The 24,434-nt window shown below is 35.9% G+C and overlaps 1 protein-coding gene across 1 annotated transcript in view; it reads left to right on the forward strand.

Moving 5' to 3' along the window:
• LOC138334401 (1-phosphatidylinositol 4,5-bisphosphate phosphodiesterase epsilon-1-like) overlaps positions 1-24,434 on the forward strand; it is a 72,720-nt gene that overhangs the window by 42,286 nt on the left and 6,000 nt on the right. The window contains exons 15-29 of the mRNA XM_069283071.1: positions 1,401-1,905; positions 3,416-3,630; positions 4,488-4,610; positions 10,833-10,937; positions 12,816-12,923; positions 13,208-13,324; positions 13,783-13,932; positions 15,134-15,248; positions 15,789-15,906; positions 16,494-16,675; positions 17,628-17,723; positions 18,166-18,322; positions 18,724-18,833; positions 21,819-21,832; positions 23,977-24,132. Coding sequence (XP_069139172.1) covers positions 1,401-1,905; positions 3,416-3,630; positions 4,488-4,610; positions 10,833-10,937; positions 12,816-12,923; positions 13,208-13,324; positions 13,783-13,932; positions 15,134-15,248; positions 15,789-15,906; positions 16,494-16,675; positions 17,628-17,723; positions 18,166-18,322; positions 18,724-18,833; positions 21,819-21,832; positions 23,977-24,132 — 2,271 coding nt within the window. The remainder of the gene's footprint in view (positions 1-1,400; positions 1,906-3,415; positions 3,631-4,487; positions 4,611-10,832; positions 10,938-12,815; positions 12,924-13,207; positions 13,325-13,782; positions 13,933-15,133; positions 15,249-15,788; positions 15,907-16,493; positions 16,676-17,627; positions 17,724-18,165; positions 18,323-18,723; positions 18,834-21,818; positions 21,833-23,976; positions 24,133-24,434) is intronic.

Here is a 24,434-nt window from a genome sequence, read left to right on the forward strand (position 1 = left end):
CAGTTTATGTTGCTGGATCTCCATGGTTACCAGTACAAATTGCCGGATCTTCATGGTTACCAGTAAATATTGAAGGTAAATTCCATGGTTACCAGTACATATTGATGGATCTCGATGGTTACCAGTACATAATGCTGGTTTCCATGGTTACAAGTGCATATTGCTGGATCTCCATGGTTACCAGTATAAATTGTCGGATCTCCATGGTAACCAGTAAATATTGAAGGTAAATTCCATGGTTACCAATACATATTGATGGATCTCGATGGTTACCAGTACATAATGCTGGTTTCCATGGTTACCAGTACATAATGCTGGATCTCCATAGTTACCAATACATATTGCTGGATCTCCATGGTTACCAGCATGTAATGCTGTATCTCCAAGGATACCAGTACACAATGATTATCCCCGTGGTTACCAGTACATATTGCTGGATCTCTACGGTTACCAGTACATATTACTGTATCTCCATGGTTACAGGTCCATTATGCTGGATCTCCATGGTTACCAGTACATAATGCTGTATCTCCATGGCTACCAGCATGTAATGCTGTATCTCCATGGTTACCAGTTTATAATGTTGTGTCTCAATGGTTACCAGAACATTCTGTTTTATCTCGAAAGTTACAAGTACATAATGTTGTATCTCCATGGTTACCAGTAAACAATGTTGTATTTCTATGGTTACAAGTACATAATGTAATATCTCCATGGTTGCAGTTCATAATATTGTACCACAATGGTTACCAGAACAGACTGTTTTATCTCCATGGTTACAAGTACATAATGTTTTATCTCCATGGTAACCACTACATAATGTTTTATCTCCATGGTTACAAGTACATTATGTTGTGTGTCCATGGTTACCAGTACATTATGTTGTATCTCCATAAAAGTGTACAAGCTGTTACATGATCATGATTATAACACACATAAAACCTTAAATAGTTAATGTGCTATTCTCTCTCTTTTTTTTTTTTTTTTTTTTGTATCAGCTGATAAACACTTACTTGTCTGTGAGGCCCTGGAAGTGTTGACATTTGTTGTGTAAATCTAGAATCGTGTAATTACCAGGTAGACAATCCATATGGCTTCATACAGAATAGGTACAGATGTATAGTTTTACAGGACAGACGGTAGAGACGTTATTAGATCTGACCACGAACAATGTCATAACAGAGTTTTGGATAACATTTTATAATGTAAGTTATTCTGGTCATATAGCTAAAATATTGTAGACTTGTTATATATGCATTACTGCAAGTATTGGAGAAAGTAAATCGAGACTAATTTAATGACATTTATATGGATTGCCATCTTCAACTTGCTTATAGATTTGATTCATATCCATGAAGTGTCAATATTAAGCTAAAGAAATATTTTGTTTTCTTTTGCAGGATTCCAGTCCTCGAGGGTCAGGTTCTATAGTACCGAATCTATCTTCATCCGACTTACAGAAAATGTCATCACAAAAGACACATCGTACACCAAGCCCGCTTCGTAAAAATAAGTTATCTGAAGTGAACAAATCCTCGATGCCATGTTCAAGTGACCCAAACTTACACCAGAACCAAGTGGTTCAGAAACCAAGTGGTGGTAGTCCCAGTCTTGGATTTAGGCCTAGAAGCATGACGTTTAGTTTTACGAACCGTTACCGATCAAAACGTCGTCGTATGTCGTTGGGTATGCGTACCAATGACAACAAAATGACCCCAATTACTGACTCCTCCCAACTGACATTCCTGGATTTTGTTGATTTGTTTAAATCCTTCAGTCTACGCTGTAGACGAGATCTAAAAGACTTGTATGAACAGCTGGCTTTGACAATGAAACCGACGCCTGGCAAAGACATTCCAACAGCACTCAAGACTAATACATATAACTCGGCCGGTAACGACACATGTAAGTTTTATTTTAATCTTCTCAATTGTATCAATGAGATTACCTCAGATGTTTAAGTTATCAGATATCAAAAGTAATGTACAGTCAGTCATTAAATTGTCATTAGGGATTGGGGGACATGATAAGCATTCCTACAATCAGATATCCATTTTGAGAAAGATATAATTATATCTTGGAATAAGATAGAAATGGCGAGAACACTAGAAATAATTACTGAAACTTAATAACTTAAAAAACCATGGTGCAGTAAATCAGTGCCTTAGTGACAACCTGTTCAATCAAACCACCATTTTACTGTCGTGTCGGTCTAACCGTTGACAAAATAAATGATGTAATACCTCGGTATGTTGAGCGACAGTATTATCAACTGGTCAAGTGGTTCTGTCAATTGTCTGGATGGGCGGAGTTTAGACAGCCTACCCGACGTCAGGCGAGAACGAGTGGGCGGAGTTTATCCGACAATGTCATGGCTGCGTCTGATAAGAAAAACGTGTGTGGAAGATCTTATGCTAACGGTGTACTGACGGACGGTAAACTTCGTTGTGAGATACTTGTGAAATCTTCATTATAAACTAAAGGATTATCTCTTTTCATGAGATTAGTAAAAAAAAAACTGATGTTACGAGAGGAGGTTGTCACAAGATTATAAAGAACATGACTGCAGGGGGGACATTTGACCTAGTCACCTGTTCATCAGAACCCAAGCAAAATTACCAACGAAGTCTTAAGTTTATAGAATGAAACAGTCCCGTTTATTGGAGAGGAATGTTGGTTCCATCGTCCATTTTAGAATTTAGTGGCAATTTGCTGCATTTCCACGTAAGTCCTAACAATAACAGCGTTAGATCTACGAGCGTATTTGTCCTTGAATGTTTAAAAAACGGCACATTCTGTAACATTAACAGCCAAAAAATCTGGAGTGAATTAAAAGTACTTTAGATGGCATTGATATTTAAGAAGTAGATTGATAAAGAAACAAACAGAGGTAAACTTATAATTACCGCGAGGCGGGCCTCACGGCAGCCATTACGTTGTTCTCGACGTAGCCTAACGTTTATGACGCACATTCCCTACCGTGAATTATGCTAGCGATGACGCGAAAAGTTATCCAGTCTATCCCGGCTGAAACATGGACAGCAGCTCATGAAAACGGCGTTATCGCGTTCAATGCCAGAGCTTTCTTTGAAGAAACGTCTGTTGTAAAAATTGCGGGTAATAGAAAGTATGGACACATCCTGCAGTTTTTATGAATACGGTAATACCCGATGAGTTCAGGATAGATCTATCACACGTGGGTCACACATATCACACAATATAAGCGACGCCCACCAAACAATCAACTTGCGTTTAGCGTTATGTTGTAACCCAGTATGCAATAGTATTCTGCAAGTTGCGCGGTGAGTACATCACTGTCATTGTCAACGGTTAGACCGACACGACAGTAAAATGAAATTTAACCAAGAATGACCTTTTCCTTGATAAAGTTAGTGGTATTTTGTCATCATTACAGGCATAATAACCAGAAACAATGCCCTAGATCTGACGAAGGACAGTCAACAGAGACGCAAGATATGTGACGCTATAGCAGTGGCGAGTATCGTGGCTAATTGTGCTGGGGTGGATACGTCACAAAACAGGTGTATCGGTTTGAAGGAGTTTCGGGAATTCCTTGGAGACCACCAAGAGGAATACCTGGACGATGAGGAAATCATAGAGCTCATACAGGTAGGTATCTGGATCACTGGTGAATGAAGAGAATTGCACTGTCCTCGATATGCACATGGCGCACGATAAAAGCCAATACATATCTGTATAGATATGACCACTGCAGTAAAAATGGTTGGTAGAAGTGTCAACCAGAAGGATGCAATATACAGGTTTGCATCAAAGCTTGCTCAAAATTTGGTTGTTCCTTGAAGAAGCTCATGACTGAAATTTCTACTGTTTTTGGACCTTCGTTCTTGTACATTCCATCATAAATGCACCAAAATCATTTAGGCCAAACTCTGCATCTCGCAAAGAAATCCTGGTCATATTTTCTCTTGGGGTAATGGATTTTGAGCCCATCACAAAGGTTAGAAATGATCTGGGCCAGTAAACAGTAAACAATCAATAATTACAAAATGTTCTTTGTAGATGTTACATATAGTTAAGGCATGTAGAGCTAATTAAATACAGGTAGACAATGTTTACAGGTACTAAACATAATCACAGACTTCTTGAAATGATAATCAAATACAAGACCACTTGGATTAGACTAGTTCAGGTATGAAATAGTTAATCAAATACTAGACCACTTGGATTAGACTAGTTCAGGTATGAAATAGTTAATCAAATACTAGACCACTTGGATTAGACTAGTTCAGGTATGAAATAGTTAATCAAATACTAGACCACTTGGATTAGACTAGTTCAGGTATGAAATAGTTAATCAAATACTAGATCAATTAAATATAGGTCCACAAAGGTTGATTAGATCTGTTGTTAATTAGTAATTAAGGTTAAAAGAAGCTTCATCAAAGAACACCAAGCACCTGTCAGGTATGCATGTCATTCTACGTTAATGTTTTATATGATTGCAGCGTCATGAACCAGACAAGTTTCTACGAGAAACCTGTTGTCTGTCATTTGAAGGGTTTGCCAGATTCCTGATGGACAAGGATAATTACGCCTACCTTCACGAGAAGACCAAACATAATGATGAGGTTAGGGACCAAACTTGTCACCAGTATACATATATATTGTACTGTGTAGAGAGTACTGACATATTAGTCATATAAAATAATTGATATTATTGGAAAATGTATAACTGGTTATTTTCACTTTAATTTGGTTTTAAGAGTATATATAATTCCATCATTTCTAATATGTTATGGATCAAATGCTTGCGACAAACAAATGTTGACTCACAAAATATCATCCCCCAAAAATTCCCTGCTGTATGTTTCAATTCCAAACTCATAAATTTTATCATGCTGTTAATTATTTTTTTAACTAGGACATTGACCATCCTCTGTCTCAATACTAAAATCTGTAAATTATTTTGTTGACCAGGACATGGACCACCCTCTGTCTCAATACTAAAATCTGTAAATTATTTTGTTGACCAGGACATTGACCATCCTTTGTCTTAATAATAAAATCTATAAATTATTTTGTTGACCAGGACATTGACCATCCTCTGTCTCAATACTAAAATCTATAAATTATTTTGTTGACCAGGACATTGACCACCCTCTGTCTCAATACTAAAATCTGTTGATTATTTTGTTGACCAGGACATTGACCATCCTCTGTCTCAATACTAAAATCTGTAAATTATTTTGTTGACCAGGACATTGACCATCCTCTGTCTCAATACTAAAATCTGTTGATTATTTTGTTGACCAGGACATTGACCATCCTCTGTCTCAATACTAAAATCTGTTGATTATTTTGTTGACCAGGACATGGACCATCCTCTGTCTCAATACTAAAATCTGTAAATTATTTTGTTGACCAGGACATTGACCATCCTCTGTCTCAATACTAAAATCTGTTGATTATTTTGTTGACCAGGACATTGACCATCCTCTGTCTCAATACTAAAATCTGTTGATTATTTTGTTGACCAGGACATGGACCATCCTCTGTCTCAATACTAAAATCTGTTGATTATTTTGTTGACCAGGACATGGACCATCCTCTGTCTCAATACTAAAATCTGTTGATTATTTTGTTGACCAGGACATTGACCATCCTCTGTCTCAATACTAAAATCTGTTGATTATTTTGTTGACCAGGACATTGACCATCCTCTGTCTCAATACTAAAATCTGTAAATTATTTTGTTGACCAGGACATTGACCATCCTCTGTCTCAATACTAAAATCTGTTGATTATTTTGTTGACCAGGACATGGACCATCCTCTGTCTCAATACTAAAATCTGTAAATTATTTTGTTGACCAGGACATGGACCACCCTCTGTCTCAATACTAAAATCTGTTGATTATTTTGTTGACCAGGACATTGACCACCCTCTGTCTCAATACTAAAATCTGTAAATTATTTTGTTGACCAGGACATGGACCACCCTCTGTCTCAATACTAAAATCTGTAAATTATTTTGTTGACCAGGACATGGACCATCCTCTGTCTCAATACTAAAATCTGTTGATTATTTTGTTGACCAGGACATGGACCATCCTCTGTCTCAATACTAAAATCTGTAAATTATTTTGTTGACCAGGACATGGACCATCCTCTGTCTCAATACTAAAATCTGTTGATTATTTTGTTGACCAGGACATTGACCACCCTCTGTCTCAATACTAAAATCTGTAAATTATTTTGTTGACCAGGACATGGACCATCCTCTGTCTCAATACTAAAATCTGTAAATTATTTTGTTGACCAGGACATGGACCATCCTCTGTCTCAATACTAAAATCTGTTGATTATTTTGTTGACCAAGACATGGACCATCCTCTGTCTCAATACTAAAATCTGTAAATTATTTTGTTGACCAGGACATTGACCATCCTCTGTCTCAATACTAAAATCTGTAAATTATTTTGTTGACCAGGACATGGACCACCCTCTGTCTCAATACTAAAATCTGTAAATTATTTTGTTGACCAGGACATTGACCATCCTCTGTCTCAATACTAAAATCTGTAAATTATTTTGTTGACCAGGACATGGACCATCCTCTGTCTCAATACTAAAATCTGTAAATTATTTTGTTGACCAGGACATTGACCATCCTCTGTCTCAATACTAAAATCTGTTGATTATTTTGTTGACCAGGACATTGACCATCCTCTGTCTCAATACTAAAATCTGTTGATTATTTTGTTGACCAGGACATTGACCATCCTCTGTCTCAATACTAAAATCTGTAAATTATTTTGTTGACCCAGGACATTGGACCATCCTCTGTCTCAATACTAAAATCTGTAAATTATTTTGTTGACCAGGACATTGGACCATCCTCTGTCTCAATACTAAAATCTGTAAATTATTTTGTTGACCAGGACATTGACCATCCTCTGTCTCAATACTAAAATCTGTAAATTATTTTGTTGACCAAGACATTGACCATCCTCTGTCTCAATACTAAAATCTGTTGATTATTTTGTTGACCAGGACATGGACCATCCTCTGTCTCAATACTAAAATCTGTAAATTATTTTGTTGACCAGGACATTGACCATCCTCTGTCTCAATACTAAAATCTGTAAATTATTTTGTTGACCAGGACATTGACCATCCTCTGTCTCAATACTAAAATCTATAAATTATTTTGTTGACCAGGACATTGACCATCCTCTGTCTCAATACTAAAATCTGTAAATTATTTTGTTGACCAGGACATGGACCATCCTCTGTCTCAATACTAAAATCTGTTAATTATTTTGTTGACCAGGACATTGACCATCCTCTGTCTCAATACTAAAATCTGTAAATTATTTTGTTGACCAAGACATTGACCACCCTCTGTCTCAATACTAAAATCTGTAAATTATTTGTTGACCAGGAATGACCACCTCTGTTAATACTAAAACTTATTTTGTTGACCAGGACATTGGACCACCCTCTGTCTCAATACTAAAATCTGTAAATTATTTTGTTGACCAGGACATTGACCATCCTCTGTCTCAATACTAAAATCTGTTAAATTATTTTTTTGACCAGGACATTGACCATCCTCTGTCTCAATACTAAAATCTGTAAATTATTTTGTTGACCAGGACATGACCATCCTCTGTCTCAATACTAAAAATCTGTAAATTATTTTGTTGACCAGGACATTGACCATCCTCTGTCTCAATACTAAAATCTGTTGATTATTTTTTGTTGACCAGGACATTGACCATCCTCTGTCTCAATACTAAAATCTGTAAAATTATTTTGTTGACCAGGACATTGACCATCTCCTCTGTCTCAATACTAAAATCTGTTCTCAGTTTGGAATTACCATCCTCTGTCTCAATAAAATCTGTGATTATTATTTTGTTGACCAATACTAAAATCTGTTGGTTGATTATTTTGTTGACATTGACCATCCTCTGTCTCAATACTAAAATCTTTGATTATTTTGTTGACCAGACATTGACCATGCTCGTCTCATACTAAAATCTTGATTAATTTGTTGATTCCAGGATACATTGACCATTTTTTTTTTTTTTTTACCATTTTTGTCCTCAATACTAAAATCTGTTGATTATTTTGTTGACCAGGACATTGACCATCCTCTGTCTCAATACTAAAAATCTGTTTGATTATTTTTGTTGACCAGGAACATGGACCATCCTCTGTCTCAAAACTAAAAATCTGTTCATTATTTTGTTGACCAGGACATGGACCACCCTCTGTCTCAATACTAAAATCTGTTGAAAATTATTTTTTTGACCATCCTCTGTCTCAATACTAAAATCAGTTAATTATTTTGTTGACCAGGACATTGACCATCCTCTGTCTCAATACTAAAATCTGTTGATTATTTTTTTGACCAGGACATGGACCATCCTCTGTCTCAATACTAAAAATCTGTTAAATTATTTTGTTGACCAGGACATTGACCATCCTCTGTCTCAATACTAAAATCTGTAAATTATTTTGTTGACCAGGACATTGACCATCCTCTGTCTCAATACTAAAATCTGTAAATTATTTTGTTGACCAGGACATGGACCACATCCTCTGTCTCAATACTAAAATCTATAAATTATTTTGTTGACCAGGACATGGACCATCCTCTGTCTCAATACTAAAATCTGTAAATTATTTTGTTGACCAGGACATTGACCATCCTCTGTCTCAATACTAAAATCTGTAAATTATTTTGTTGACCAGGACATTGACCATCCTCTGTCTCAATACTAAAATCTAAAATTCATAAAATTTTGTTGACCAGGACATTGACCATCCTCTGTCTCAATACTAAAATCTGTAAATTATTTTGTTGACCAGGACATTGACCATCCTCTGTCTCAAAATAATACTAAAATCTATAAATTATTTTGTTGACCAGGACATGGACCACCCTCTGTCTCAAAATAATACTAAAATCTATAAATTATTTTGTTGACTGCCAGGACATTGACCATCCTCTGTCTCAATACTAAAATCTATAAATTTTTTTTGACCAGGACATGGACCATCCTCTGTCTCAATACTAAAATCTGTAAATTATTTTGTTGACCAGGACATTGACCATCCTCTGTCTCAATACTAAAATCTATAAATTATTTTGTTGACCAGGACATGGACCATCCTCTGTCTCAATACTAAAATCTGTAAATTATTTTGTTGACCAGGACATGGACCATCCTCTGTCTCAATACTAAAATCTATAAATTATTTTGTTGACCAGGACATGGACCACCCTCTGTCTCAATACTAAAATCTGTAAATTATTTTGTTGACCAGGACATTGACCATCCTCTGTCTCAATACTAAAATCTGTAAATTATTTTGTTGACCAGGACATGGACCACCCTCTGTCTCAATACTAAAATCTGTTGATTATTTTGTTGACCAGGACATTGACCATCCTCTGTCTCAATACTAAAATCTGTTAAATTATTTTGTTGACCAGGACATTGACCATCCTCTGTCTCAATACTAAAATCTGTTGATTATTTTGTTGACCAGGACATTGACCATCCTCTGTCTCAATACTAAAATCTGTTGATTATTTTGTTGACCAGGACATTGACCATCCTCTGTCTCAATACTAAAATCTGTAAATTATTTTGTTGACCAGGACATGGACCATCCTCTGTCTCAATACTAAAATCTGTAAATTATTTTGTTGACCAGGACATGGACCATTCCTCTGTCTCAATACTAAAATCTGTAAATTATTTTGTTGACCAGGACATGGACCACCCTCTGTCTCAATACTAAAATCTGTAAATTATTTTGTTGACCAGGACATGGACCATCCTCTGTCTCAATACTAAAATCTGTAAATTATTTTGTTGACCAAGACATGGACCACCCTCTGTCTCAATACTAAAATCTGTTGATTATTTTGTTGACCAGGACATGGACCACCCTCTGTCTCAATACTAAAATCTGTTGATTATTTTGTTGACCAGGACATGGACCATCCTCTGTCTCAATACTAAAATCTGTAAATTATTTTGTTGACCAGGACATGGACCACCCTCTGTCTCAATACTAAAATCTGTTGATTATTTTGTTGACCAGGACATGGACCACCCTCTGTCTCAATACTAAAATCTGTTGATTATTTTTTGACCAGGACATGGACCATCCTCTGTCTCAATACTAAAATCTATAAATTATTTTGTTGACCAGGACATGACCATCCTCTGTCTCAATACTAAAATCTGTTAAATTATTTTGTTGACCAGGACATGGACCATCCTCTGTCTCAATACTAAAATCTGTAAATTATTTTGTTGACCAGGACATGGACCATCCTCTGTCTCAATACTAAAATCTGTAAATTATTTTGTTGACCAGGACATGGACCACCCTCTGTCTCAATACTAAAATCTGTTGATTATTTTGTTGACCAGGACATGGACCACCCTCTGTCTCAATACTAAAATCTGTTGATTATTTTGTTGACCAGGACATTGACCATCCTCTGTCTCAATACTAAAATCTGTAAATTATTTTGTTGACCAGGATATTGACCATCCTCTGTCTCAATACTAAAATCTGTAAATTATTTTGTTGACCAGGACATGGACCATCCTCTGTCTCAATACTAAAATCTATAAATTATTTTGTTGACCAGGACATTGACCATCCTCTGTCTCAATACTAAAATCTGTTGATTATTTTGTTGACCAGGACATTGACCATCCTCTGTCTCAATACTAAAATCTGTAAATTATTTTGTTGACCAGGACATGGACCATCCTCTGTCTCAATACTAAAATCTGTTGAATATTTGTTGACCAGGACATGGACCACCCTCTGTCTCACTATTACATCGCCTCCTCACACAACACCTACCTCACAGGTCACCAACTTACTGGGGAGTCTTCTGTCGATCTCTACAGTCAGGTACGAGTATAGACATTGTTGGACTCTACAGTCAGGTACGAGTATAGACATTGTTGGACTCTACAGTCAGGTACGAGTATAGACATTGTTGGACTCTACAGTCAGGTACGAGTATATACATTGTTGGCCTTTACAGTCAGGTACGATTAGACATTGTTGGACTCTACAGTCATGTACGAGTATATACATTGTTGGCCTTTACAGTCAGGTATGAGTATAGACATTGTTGGCCTCTACAGTCAGGTACGAGTATAGACATTGTTGGACTCTACAGTCAGGTACGAGTATAGACATTGTTGGACTCTACAGTCAGGTACGAGTATATACATTGTTGGCCTTTACAGTCAGGTACGAGTATAGACATTGTTGGACTCTACAGTCATGTACGAGTATATACATTGTTGGCCTTTACAGTCAGGTATGAGTATATACATTGTTGGCCTCTACAGTCAGGTACGAGTATATACATTGTTGGCCTCTACAGTCAGGTACGAGTATAGACATTGTTGGCCTCTACAGTCAGGTATGAATTTAGACATTGTTGGCCTCTACAGTCAGGTACGAGTATATACATTGTTGGCCTTTACAGTACAGGTACAAATTTAGACATTGTTGGACTCTACAGTCAGGTACGAGTATAGACATTGTTGGCCTTTACAGTCAGGTATGAGTATAGACATTGTTGGCCTCTACAGTCGGTATGAATTTGACATTGTTGGCCTCTACAGTCAGGTACGAGTATAGACATTGTTGGCCTCTACAGTCAGGTACGAGTATAGACATTGTTGGCCTCTACAGTCAGGTACGAGTATAGACATTGTTGGCCTCTACAGTCAGGTACGAGTATAGACATTGTTGGCCTCTACAGTCAGGTACGAGTATAGACATTGTTGGCCTTACAGTCAGGTACGAGTATAGACATTGTTGGCCTCTACAGTCAGGTAGTACGAGTATAGACATTGTTGGCCTCTACAGTCAGGTACGAGTATCAGACATTGTTGGCCTCTACAGTCAGGTACGAGTATAGACATTGTTGGCCTCTACAGTCAGGTACGAGTATAGACATTGTTGGCCTCTACAGTCAGGTACGAGTATAGACATTGTTGGCCTCTACAGTCAGGTACGAGTATAGACATTGTTGGCCTCTACAGTCAGGTACGAGTATAGACATTGTTGGCCTCTACAGTCAGGTACGAGTATAGACATTGTTGGCCTCTATCAGTCAGGTACGAGTATAGACATTGTTGGACAGTTGTACGAGTATAGACATTGTTGGCCCAGAGCTTGACTCCCAGTATCATTCTCATGTTTTCTGTCCTGTAAATCCAATCTTCTTTAGGTGTTATTAACTTTCGTGAATTTCAAGATCAATGAAAATTTATCAAGTTTACTAAAATTATTATCTTAACCTGAATAATTTGATAATATGATAGTTTCATTATTTTTTAAATCTATGAATGTTAATCTTTGATTTTGTGTTTTTGGATGTTATTGATATTTTGTTTTTTCCAGGTATTGATTATTTTTCGGTTTTGTTTTATTCAGGTGTTGTTGATGTTTTAATTGTTTTTTCTAGGTGTTGTTGATGGGTTTTTTTTCTATCTGTTCTTGATATTTTAATTGGGTTTTTTTTCAGGTGTTGTTGATGGTTTTGGTTTTTTCCAGATGTTCATGTTTTAACTGTGTTTTTCTGTGTGTTGTTGATGTTTTAGTTGTTGTTTTCCATATGTTGTTGATGTTTTAATTGTTGTTTTCAATGTGTTGTTGATGTTTTAATTGTTGTTTTCAATGTGTTGTTGATGTTTTAATTGTTGTTTTCCATGTGCTGTTGATGTTTATGTTGTTTAAGATGTTTTTGATGTTTTTATTGTTTTCCAGGTGTTGTTGATGGGCTGCCGTTGTGTAGAACTAGACTGTTGGGATGGAGATGATGGAATGCCAATCATTTACCATGGCCACACCCTCACCACCAAAATATCATTCAAGGTGATTTCTTGTATTCTTAAACATAAATCCACACAATTATAATCTTTAATTGACTTATCATTAGGCATATATAGCCCCACCTTGTGCTTGCAAATGCACATGTTCGTATTTGTTGATGTAGCAAACATTGTAATATACACAATTCAAAAAGTCACATGCAGTATCTGGACACTTTCATTGAACTTTGTCACTCTGTACATTTTATGTTGTTTTTTTTCTGAAAATTTATTCTAGCTACATTGTATATATGCTAGGAGGTTTTGATGACATTGTTTTTATGGCAGGCTGTTGTGGAGGCCATCAATAAGAGTGCCTTTGTGATGTCACCTTATCCAGTCATCATGTCAATAGAAAACCATTGTTCTCTCCTCCAACAACAGAAGATGGCACTCATATTCCAGGTATGAACTAGTATCATTTTTTATTTGCCCATTATTTTATAATGGCAGTTGTGTTTTAATTCCGATGTGAGACCTGATCAGGGCCTGTCGCGTTTTTACAAATGATGACTCTATCACATTCAACGTATGACTAACCTTGACCTTCAGTAAAGATCACAGGAGTTTGAAATGGCTAAAATCTTGAAACAGCTAGCTTCTTTATTTGACCTTTGTTGTTTCAAGGTGAAAGCTGCAATGGAATTACGTAGAGACAATGAAAGTACATGTACTAAGTATTTTTCTCTATCAATCATATATTATTTTACAAAACAAATATTACTTCTTTCAGATATTTAACAAAAGTTTTTGTTTGAAGCGGTTCTGAATTTATTCTTGATTTTATGTGAAATGAAGTTACTTGTAATCACCAGTCGGTGGAAATGATAATTTAAGGTCTCATATCCTTTTCTACCCCACAGAGTGTATTTGGAGAGAAGCTGGTCACCACATTCCTGTTTGAGTCGGATTTCTGTGAAGACCCCCAATTACCATCTCCATGTCAGCTCAAATTCAAAATTCTTGTAAAGTACAAAAAGATACGACACCAGGAGAGCTACACCCTTAAAAAGGTAAACTGCATCCATCACCCATTCCTACCTAGAACGATGATTATCAGTCATGTACTGTTAACTCCTGAAACTATAAACCATCACCCATTCCTACCTAGAACGATGATTATCAGACATGTACTGTTAACTCCTGAAACTAAACCATCACCCATTCCTACCTAGAACGATGATTATCAGACATGTACTGTTAACTCCTGAAACTAAACCATCACCCATTCCTACCTAGAATGATGATTATCAGACATGTACTGTTAACTCCTGAAACTAAACCATCACCCATTCCTACCTAGAACGATGATTATCAGACATGTACTGTTAACTCCTGAAACTAAACCATCACCCATTCCTACCTAGAACGATGATTATGAGACATGTACTGTTAACTCCTGAAACTAAACCATCACCCATTCCTACCTAGAACGATGATTATCAGACATGTACTGTTAACTCCTGAAACTAAACCATCACCCATTCCTACCTAGAACGATGATTATCAGACATGTACTGTTAACTCCTGAAACTAAACCATCACCCATTCCTACCTAGAACGATGATTATCAGACATGTACTGTTAACTCCTGAAACTAAACCATCACCCATTCCTACCTAGAACGATGATTATCAGACATGTACTGTTAACTCCTGAAACTAAACCATCACCCATTCCTACCTAGAACGATGATTATCAGACATGTACTGTTAACTCCTGAAACTAAACCATCACCCATTCCTACCTAGAACAATGATTATCAGACATGTACTGTTAACTCCTAAAACTAAACCATCACCCATTCCTACCTAGAACGATGATTATGATTATAGACATGTACTGTTAACTCCTGAAACTAAACCATCACCCATTCCTACCTAGAACGATGATTATCAGACATGTACTGTTAACTCCTGAAACTAATCCATCACCCATTCCTACCTAGAATGATGATTATCAGACATGTACTGTTAACTCCTAAAACTAAACCATCACCCATTTGTTGTCTCAGTCAGTCATATCATATACAGTCAAAAGATAGCAATTCCATGTAATGATTTTGAGTATTTACTTCAGACAAGGTAAGGGTCAGAGATAAGAATATACGTTGTGTGTATTTCCTGGAATAGCAAAATGCTAATGTGCTTTTCTGTTATTAAAGTTATTGTGTTAATTGCCAAGAGAAGTATATATACCATTTCTCTTCAATAGGTACCGTCTTGTCCAAGGACCAACAGTATGGTCTCCACAGAAAGCACATCTATATCTATCAATGATTTCGATGATGATGACGATGATGATGAAGACGAAGATGAGATAGGTGATGGTGAGTGTTGTGATTTTAAAATAAATGTCCTGTTAACGGAAAAATGTTTAAGATAAATGGAAATAAAATTTTGTTTCAATGGCATTTCTTTTTGCTAAGGGGAGATATTATTAATTCTTTTTGCTAATGGGAGACAATTTTATTATTTTCTCTAAGGGAGACAATTTTAATATTTTTGTTATGGGGAGAATGTATATAGAGATTGATTTTAATATTTTTGTTATGGGGAGAATGTATATAGAGATTGATGGGAATGTATGTCCTACAGTGAGACCTTTAGAATTTTACCTGGTATTTTTGGGAAGCCTATTAAAACCTTAACAACAATACAATTTTACCTGGTATTTTTGGGAAGCCTATTAAAACCTTAACAACAATATAATTTTACCTGGTATTTTTGGGAAGCCTATTAAAACCTTGACAACAATAGAATTTTACCTGGTATTTTTGGGAAGCCTATTAAAACCTTAACAACAATACAATTTTACCTGGTATTTTTGGGAAGCCTATTAAAACCTAAACAACAATACAATTTTACAGTGAAGGAACTGAGAACATCGGTTGACAGTCAGGACAGTCAGACGGGAGATCAGGACGACAAGGGACGTAACTCTGGGTCACGAGCTAGAACAGACTCATTCCTGGATTATCAGTCAAGGTAAAATAGAAACAAACAGCTTAGATATAATGTATATAGACTATCCTTGTCCATGATTATCCTTGGCTCAGAAGAACATTACCAGTGTCTTTTGAATCTGAGTGTATGATGATGTCCTTAGATAATTGTAGTGCTACAAGTAAAACATCAACTGTTCTGGTACCTATGTTCAACCTACCATCCTTTTCATAAGATCTTCAAACTATATAAGATATACTAATCATTTCACAGATTCTGATCTACAGCCAAAACCGAACTGCAGATTATGTACTTATTTAATCATATTTTATTTGAATTTTTCTAATTTAATTGGTATTTATATAATGGCTGTAAACCAACCGTATCTTTTGCTGATCGAGGCTTATTGCATGATTTCATGCAAAACAACTCATACATGCCAATTTATTTTCCCGTCTTAGGCATGTATTATAAGTTTCACTATACATATGCTTGAAACATTTTTGCTGTGAATTATTTTTACAACTGTTAATCACCCTCAAAATTTAATCACACAAAAATCAGTAGGTTTGCATTATTTTTCAAAGAATTTAAGGCAATAACATATCCTATGTATAATTATTCATCAGACCGTCATCTGGATCTTTCGGGGAGAAGACTCGGCCAAAGAGCCATCCGGATCTAGACTGGCAATTTGAGGATGATATACAGGAAATGAAGACACCTCCGAAAACCAAACAGAAGAAGGCGAGCCAGATAGCCAAGGAGTTGTCTGACCTTGTTATATATCTACAGGCAATCAAATTTAGAGGTTTATACTTTAGTTAATTTTCCATTATCATATCTAGTCCTTTGACTAATTCCATAGTTTATTACACATTTTCAGCTTTACTTACCAGTACATATACTTTATTTTCGCAAAATATAATCTTTACGTAGTTTTGTGGATTTAAATGTTTTGTGAGTAATTGTACAAAATATTAATTTACTGAAAAGGTCTTGCATCTGGGGTAGGACAGTGATATATTATGTGATCTAATGACCAGTGTATGTGTTGAATGATTTTCTCTAATCCAAATAATTTATTGAAATAGGGGGGGGGGGGGGGGGGGGGGGGGGGGGGGGGGGGGGGGGGGGGGGGGGGGGGGGGGGGGGGGGGGGGCGGGGGCAATGATTTTCTCTAATCCAAATAATTTATTGAAATAGACAAAATAGATAAGAAAAAATTGCTCTGGGGGTAGGGATTTCTCTGTTTGGGTCACAGACACTGATAACTACAACCCTTAGCTCTGTTCTAACTAAATTCAACCAGTTTTAGACAAAATATATTGAATATGAACATTTTTTAATACACTTTAGGGGGTACTTTTTATGCAAGAGGGGTACATGCCTTTTTAAGCAGGAATAAAAAGTATCCGGATACCTTTTGGTAGGGGGGGGGTTACTTTTTATGCATGACACCGGCCAGTTATAGGTATTCGTCAATATGTTGACATTAAGGACAACACGAAATATAACAATAATTAAAATAATATACCAGAAAATAAGGTTTCAGAAATTCAGTATTAAAATATTTTATCTATAGATAAGTTAATTAGTATTCTTTCAAACTGTAAAAATATATAGCTCATGTTCTAAATCTGAATCTTCACCAAAATGAAAAATATAAATGTTTTGTTAATTAATGTTGGTGATTTTGTATTTTGAAGTTCTGAGTTATGGTAGCATATTACTTAAAATGAAGTTATGTTTTCCTTTTAAAGGGTTAACTGTCAGCCCCAACACTTCAATGAGGAAGAAACCAGCAGGGAAGAAAGTCCTTTTAGGGAGCAACCCAGGCACCCCTCCCCTTATCTCTGGTAAGTCTGTATTACAGACAAGAAAGTAATGCTGATACTTATATTCTTATGTCATTATGGTAGACATTGATACTAGGGGGAAGAAAATTTGGGACAAGGGGAGATAATCCTAGTATCTTTGTGACTGCATTGGCCATGCAGTCCTGTTAATTATAAAAAATAAATTTGTTACGTGTAGACAATATACTTTTCTTTTCTGGTTTGCAGATGGAGTAATAATTAATTAAATTTCTTTTAAGTTTTACTTATATATGTATTGATGGAAGTTAAATTATATTGATAGTATTATAAGCATCATTGAGTACAGCCTATACTCTTGAATGAGTGTAATTGCTGAGTTGGTTCACTCCCAGGCCCTGACCATGGTATACAATAGCTATAGTATTGTGACCCTTGATACTGATGTTGAAATACAAATGTATAAACTTGTGTATGTTTACAGATAAACCAGACATAAACATATTCTCTGGTTATTCCCGCCAGCGCCGACCGGACAGCACCCCACCATGTTACCTTGTGTCCTCACTGAACGAAAGCAAGGCCAAACAGCACTGTAGACGGAACCCCATTGGTGTCATCAAATATCCTTTACTGTCACAGTCTTAATTGTATTTCCATTTAAAATGTTTTTTGTTTTTTTTAAGATAGTCAGTATAGTAGATTCACCAATACTGAACTCTAGTTTCTCCCACAGAAAGAGAGTAGATCTAGCTCTGCCTGTCCAACAGTTTAAGTGTGATTAATATATGGGGAATGTCAAGTATTGTTACCTTACACTTAATATTCACTGTAAAATTGTTCTAATTAGCACCATGTATAGCGTAAAGTGTATAAACTTGAAACCTTGCTATATGAAGATGTTTATAGGTAGATGTCTAGTACAGTATATAAACTTGAAACCTTGCTATAGGGAAGATGTTTTTTAGATAGACAAGAAGACACTATTTTTCCTTGAAACCTTCTATGTTACTCATACAGAGAACAGCTAATGATGACCTAGACACCCCATTGTGCTAGAAGAAGGTATGAGAATAGATTCGTCCAACTTCAACCCCGTTATATTCTGGGCCTTCGGAATCCAGATGGTGGCCCTGAACTATCAGACAGAGGGTAGGTACTATCCCTGGATTACCTCAATATATGTGGTTTTCTATTTCTCCATACTTTATCAAAGAACCTCAGGATTGTGAATTATGATTTATTAGTTTAACGTCCTATTAACAGCCAGGGTCATTTAAGAACGTGCCAGGTTTGTTGGTGGAGGAAAGCCGGAGAACCCGGAGAAAAACCACTGACCAGTGGTCAGTACCTGGCAACTGCCCCACATGGGATTCGAACTCGCGACCCAGAGGTGGAGGGCTTGTGGTAATATGTCGGGACATCATAACCACTCGGCCACCGCGGCCCCAACCTCAGGAAGACATTAGTATATGATCATCTTATCCATATAGAACGAGTGTTGTTATTTCAACTCCAATCACATTAACCTGATTGTGGTGGTTAACCTTCGCCTGGTGACTACCTTGTAAATTTATATTTTAAACAAGTCTGCTCTGTATTTGATTAATGTCTGCCATGGAAAGAGGGACATACGTAGATTTACTTACAGTGTTAATTCATATGTCCACTCCTGTACCTAATCAATTCTGGCCCTGTTCCATCTGGCTTTGATATATGGGAGGCAGGTTGTGGTATTCATTTTAGAAATTTCTAGTTCATTTGAATATGAACCCTTTATATGTTTATATGAATATAAACTGTATTTTCTAATGTAAAGGAGTAGGTACAATAAGGGGCAATTATGGCCCCAGAATGTATAGAAATTCAAACAATGTCAAATCTCACAAAAAAAGCTTTCCAAAAGAGTTGAGTATCGATATTTTCGCAATCAAAGATGATTTTCCACTTACAGTATTTGTAGATGGGTTAAAAGACGATATATTTAGGCCATTTCATGCATTTTTATACATTTTCTTTGCAAAAATGGCTTCAAAAAGCGTAGTTTTCACATTGGCCGCAGCTTTGTCCAAACACCATTTTTTGTCAACAGAACCAACATAAAAATTTAAATCTTTATGCAAAATGTCGAATTTGGACACAAATGCGGCCAATCCGAAAAAAAGAAAATTCTATGAAATTAACGAACCAGAGATCGCAGCGGCGGTAATAATAACATAAAACGGTATCGGGCACGGCTATTATTTATCCGGAAAAAAATAAATCGGAAACATATTCAGTGTGCATATATGAACTAAGAAATTTTTTCAACTAATTACGAAGCATGCGTGGCAGTCGTGTGACGTTCTGTCCCCTGTTCCGAAGGTAGTGAGTCCGAATCGACATTTATACATATATATATATTTTTAATTTCTGAACCCCAACTTTTAAGGAAATTATCAACTCATCCTTTCCCAAAAAAATATATCTATTTATATATTAAAGACCAATTACCTTTCCGAAATAAAGAATTAATATTATTTCAATAACATTAATTGTGTAAGAAAATTATATTTATCGATGACCTAACACAAGGCTTCAACATTTAACAAATGCAAGCTTTCCTTCGTAATCTATTCTAACAGTGAAGTACACTTGGCTGTTTTGCTGTCTGGCGCAGTCAGGACGACGGCTAAAACATAATACGACCCGCGTTATGAAAATAGCATTAGGGTTATTTTGAATAAATTGGTCAAAATGTGTTGCCAATTGAAGTATTAATAGAAGCGCTAAAGAAACTTTTGCAAAATCTACAAACTTATCAAACCTCGTTTTACATTCCAAATATAGAAGAAAAAAGAATGCCTTTCGGAAAAGGAAGCGGGCCTTTTAGTAATAATATGAATAGGCATATACCCAACATTTGAGTTAATTTTAGTAGGCCTACTAGTTACCAATTACAAATTTAAAATATTATATTTCATAAATATTGAACCAGGAACAATCTTAACCTATATAACCGTAAAGTGAAATTTGTTGTTCCAATTATGTTTTCTCCCATTATTCCAAGTTGACATAATTAAACAAAAAAATAATAATAAGGACAACCATTACAATATTCAACATAAGGTACTATGTACATACTTTCCCGGTAGTTAAACATGAAACCAATGAACTTTTACTACTGTGGAAACAAATGTTAATAATGCACATACATTAATCAAATGTTTATTGAATCTAACAAATAAACTATGTTTAAATCAAGAAGACTGTATGGTTGCCATGCTACCAGTATTAATACTAAATATTTAGGAATAAACCACTGCAAGGACACTGGCGTTGCTTGTCAAAAGTATTTTCTTACATCAAAAGATCATGCTTGAAAGTAAATAACATAAAAACAGCTTATTAGTCGAAAAGAAAGGGTAGATGTGACGTAACGTAATTCCCAGAACAGGATACAAACCTCTGGAACACATTGAAAAGGTGTAAGTCCGAAGTCACTTGTGCGGTTGAAAAATGCTTGTAAATTAAACATGACCTGTTGTACATGTATCTAAATCTATTATCTTCCATTATTGCACTTGGAAATATTTACATGAATTAAAGTATTGTCGATTTTACTTTTGTAAATAGCGAGCGTATACATGTAATACATATCGTAAAGTAGTACCGTAGTGTACATATGTAGTAGTGCCATAAGATTGTGATAATATTACCTTTTTGCTATCCTTTTGGGACTTTGATATAAAATTCAAGAAATGTGAAGACTACCCTGTTGTTTTTATTTCTACGTTACCCTCAAATAGAATTAGATGATTAAATAATGTCAGAATAATACCGACAACTGAAATACAGAAATGGAATGAACAGACGTAAAATTAGATTGATTAAATATCTTTAAAATCTCATTATTTTGTGTTTTTAGTGTCTAGAGTGTTGTTGCTATGGAGAGAAAACGGTTGCTATGGTGTAACTATGGGCTATAATATGGTTAAGTGTTATGAAACATGACATGGTTTCGATGATTTCTTATACACATCACAAAGTACTAACTTTCTTAAAGTTTCCACCTTAATCTACGCGTTAGAAATTTTTAAAAGCAATTCAAGCAGTATGTCTGTTTTTGCATCAATACTGTATATATTTCTGTTGCAGATGATTTCCAGTCGGTATGTTATATTTCTGTTGTTTTTTGCCATTTCGGGTCAGTATGTTATATTTCTGTTGTCAGTATGTTATATTTAGTTGCAACAACATAACATGTTATGTTTCCTCTGAACAATCTGTTGTTTTTTCCCAGACAGATGATTTCGGGGTCAGTATGTTATATTTCTGTTGTTTTTTCCTCTGACAGATGATTTCGGGTCAGTATGTTATATTTCTGTTGTTTTTCCCCTGACAGATGATTTCGGGTCAGTATGTTATATATTTCTGTTGTTTTTTTCCCCTGACAGATGATTTCGGGTCAGTATGTTATATTTCTGTTGTTTTTTCCCTGACAGGTTGATTTCAGATGATTTCAGTTGGACAGATGATTCGGGTATGTATGTTATATTTCTGTTGTTTTTTTCCCCTGACAGATGATTTCGGGTCAGTATGTTATATTTCTGTTGTTTTTTTTCCCCTGACAGATGATTTCGGGTCAGGTATGTTATATTTCTGTTGTTTTTTCCTCTGACAGATGATTACGGGTCGGTATGTTATATTTCTGTTGTTTTTTCCCCTGACAGATGATTTCCGGTCGGTATGTTATATTTCTGTTGTTTTTTCCCCTGACAGATGATTTCGGGTCGGTATGTTATATTTCAGTTGTTTTTTCCCCTGACAGATGATTTCGGGTCGGTATGTTATATTTCTGTTGTTTTTTTCCCCTGACAGATGATTTCGGGTCAGTATGTTATATTTCTGTGTTTTTCCCTGACAGATGATTTCGGGTCAGTATGTTATATTTCTGTTGTTTTTTCCCCTGACAGATGATTTCGGGTCAGTATGTTATATTTCTGTTGTTTCCCGACAGATTTGATTTCGGGTCAGTATGTTATATTTCTGTTGTTTCCTCTGACAGATGATTTCGGGTCAGTATGTTATATTTCTGTTGTTTCCCTCTGACAGATGATTTCGGGTCAGTATGTTATATTTCTGTTGTTTTTTCCCCTGACAGATGATTTCGGGTCGGTATGTTATATTTCTGTTGTTTCCTCTGACAGATGATTTCGGGTCAGTATGTTATATTTCTGTTGTTTTTTCCCCTGACAGATGATTTCGGGTCAGTATGTTATATTTCAGTTGTTTTTCCCCTGACAGATGATTTCGGGTCGGTATGTTATATTTCTGTTGTTTTTTCCCCTGACAGATGATTTCGGGTCGGTATGTTATATTTCAGTTGTTTTTTCCCCTGACAGATGATTTCGGGTCGGTATGTTATATTTCTGTTGTTTTTTCCCCTGACAGATGATTTCGGGTCGGTATGTTATATTTCTGTTGTTTTTTCCCCTGACAGATGATTTCGGGTCGGTATGTTATATTTCTGTTGTTTTTTCCCCGACAGATGATTTCGGGTCAGTATGTTATATTTCTGTTGTTTTTTCCCCTGACAGATGATTACGGGTCGGTATGTTATATTTCTGTTGTTTTTTCCCCTGACAGATGATTTCGGGTCAGTATGTTATATTTCAGTTGTTTTTTCCCCGACAGATGATTTCGGGTCAGTATGTTATATTTCTGTTGTTTTTTCCCCTGACAGATGATTACGGGTCGGTATGTTATATTTCTGTTGTTTTTTCCCCTGACAGATGATTTCGGGTCGGTATGTTATATTTCTGTTGTTTTTTCCCCTGACAGATGATTTCGGGTCGGTATGTTATATTTCTGTTGTTTTTCCCCTGACAGATGATTTCGGGTCGGTATGTTATATTTCTGTTGTTTCCTCTGACAGATGATTTCGGGTCGGTATGTTATATTTCTGTTGTTTCCTCTGACAGATGATTTCGGGTCGGTATGTTATATTTCTGTTGTTTCCTCTGACAGATGATTTCGGGTCGGTATGTTATATAAATGTATCTGCTGTTTCCTCTGACAGGTGATTTCGGGTCAGTAGTAATATTTCTGTTATTTTTTCCTGACAGGTGATTTTCGGGTCAGTATAGTTATATTTCTGTTGTTTCCTCTGACATATGATTTCGGGTCGGTATGTTATATTTCTGTTGTTTCCTCTGACAGGTGATTTTGGGTCGGTATATTTTATTTATGGTGATTTCCCTGACAGGTGATTTCAGGCCAGTATGTAATAATTTCTCTTGTTTGTCCCCGACAGGTGATTTCAGGCCAGTATGTGAGTAATAACCATACTGCCAGTACATACATAGAAGTTGAACTACTCGGTATACCTGTAGACTGTGCCAAACACAAAACCAAGGTAGTACCACGTAACGCTCTCAACCCAATCTGGAACGACTACTTCACATTCCATGTAAGGATTTGTGTGTTATCTTATATCTGTTAATAGTGAAGAAAAACCATCATCAAAGAAATGAGTTTCATAATTGTTTTTTTATTAATTTCAATTGCACAGTGTTTGCAGTGAAGGAAAATGAAAGAAATTTAGTTCAAGGTACAACTATCAAAATTATCATTAAATGAAGTTTGAATAATTCAAATTCAAACAAATATCTGCTTGGAAAAAAATGTTTGCTTGCTTTGCAAGGAAAGAGTTTTGATTAAAATGATTTGTAAATAGTTTATGATAATGAAATAAAATAATAAATACAATTT

This window comes from Argopecten irradians, chromosome 11, assembly GCF_041381155.1.
Source record: "Argopecten irradians isolate NY chromosome 11, Ai_NY, whole genome shotgun sequence".
In the NCBI taxonomy this organism is placed as follows: domain Eukaryota; kingdom Metazoa; phylum Mollusca; class Bivalvia; order Pectinida; family Pectinidae; genus Argopecten; species Argopecten irradians.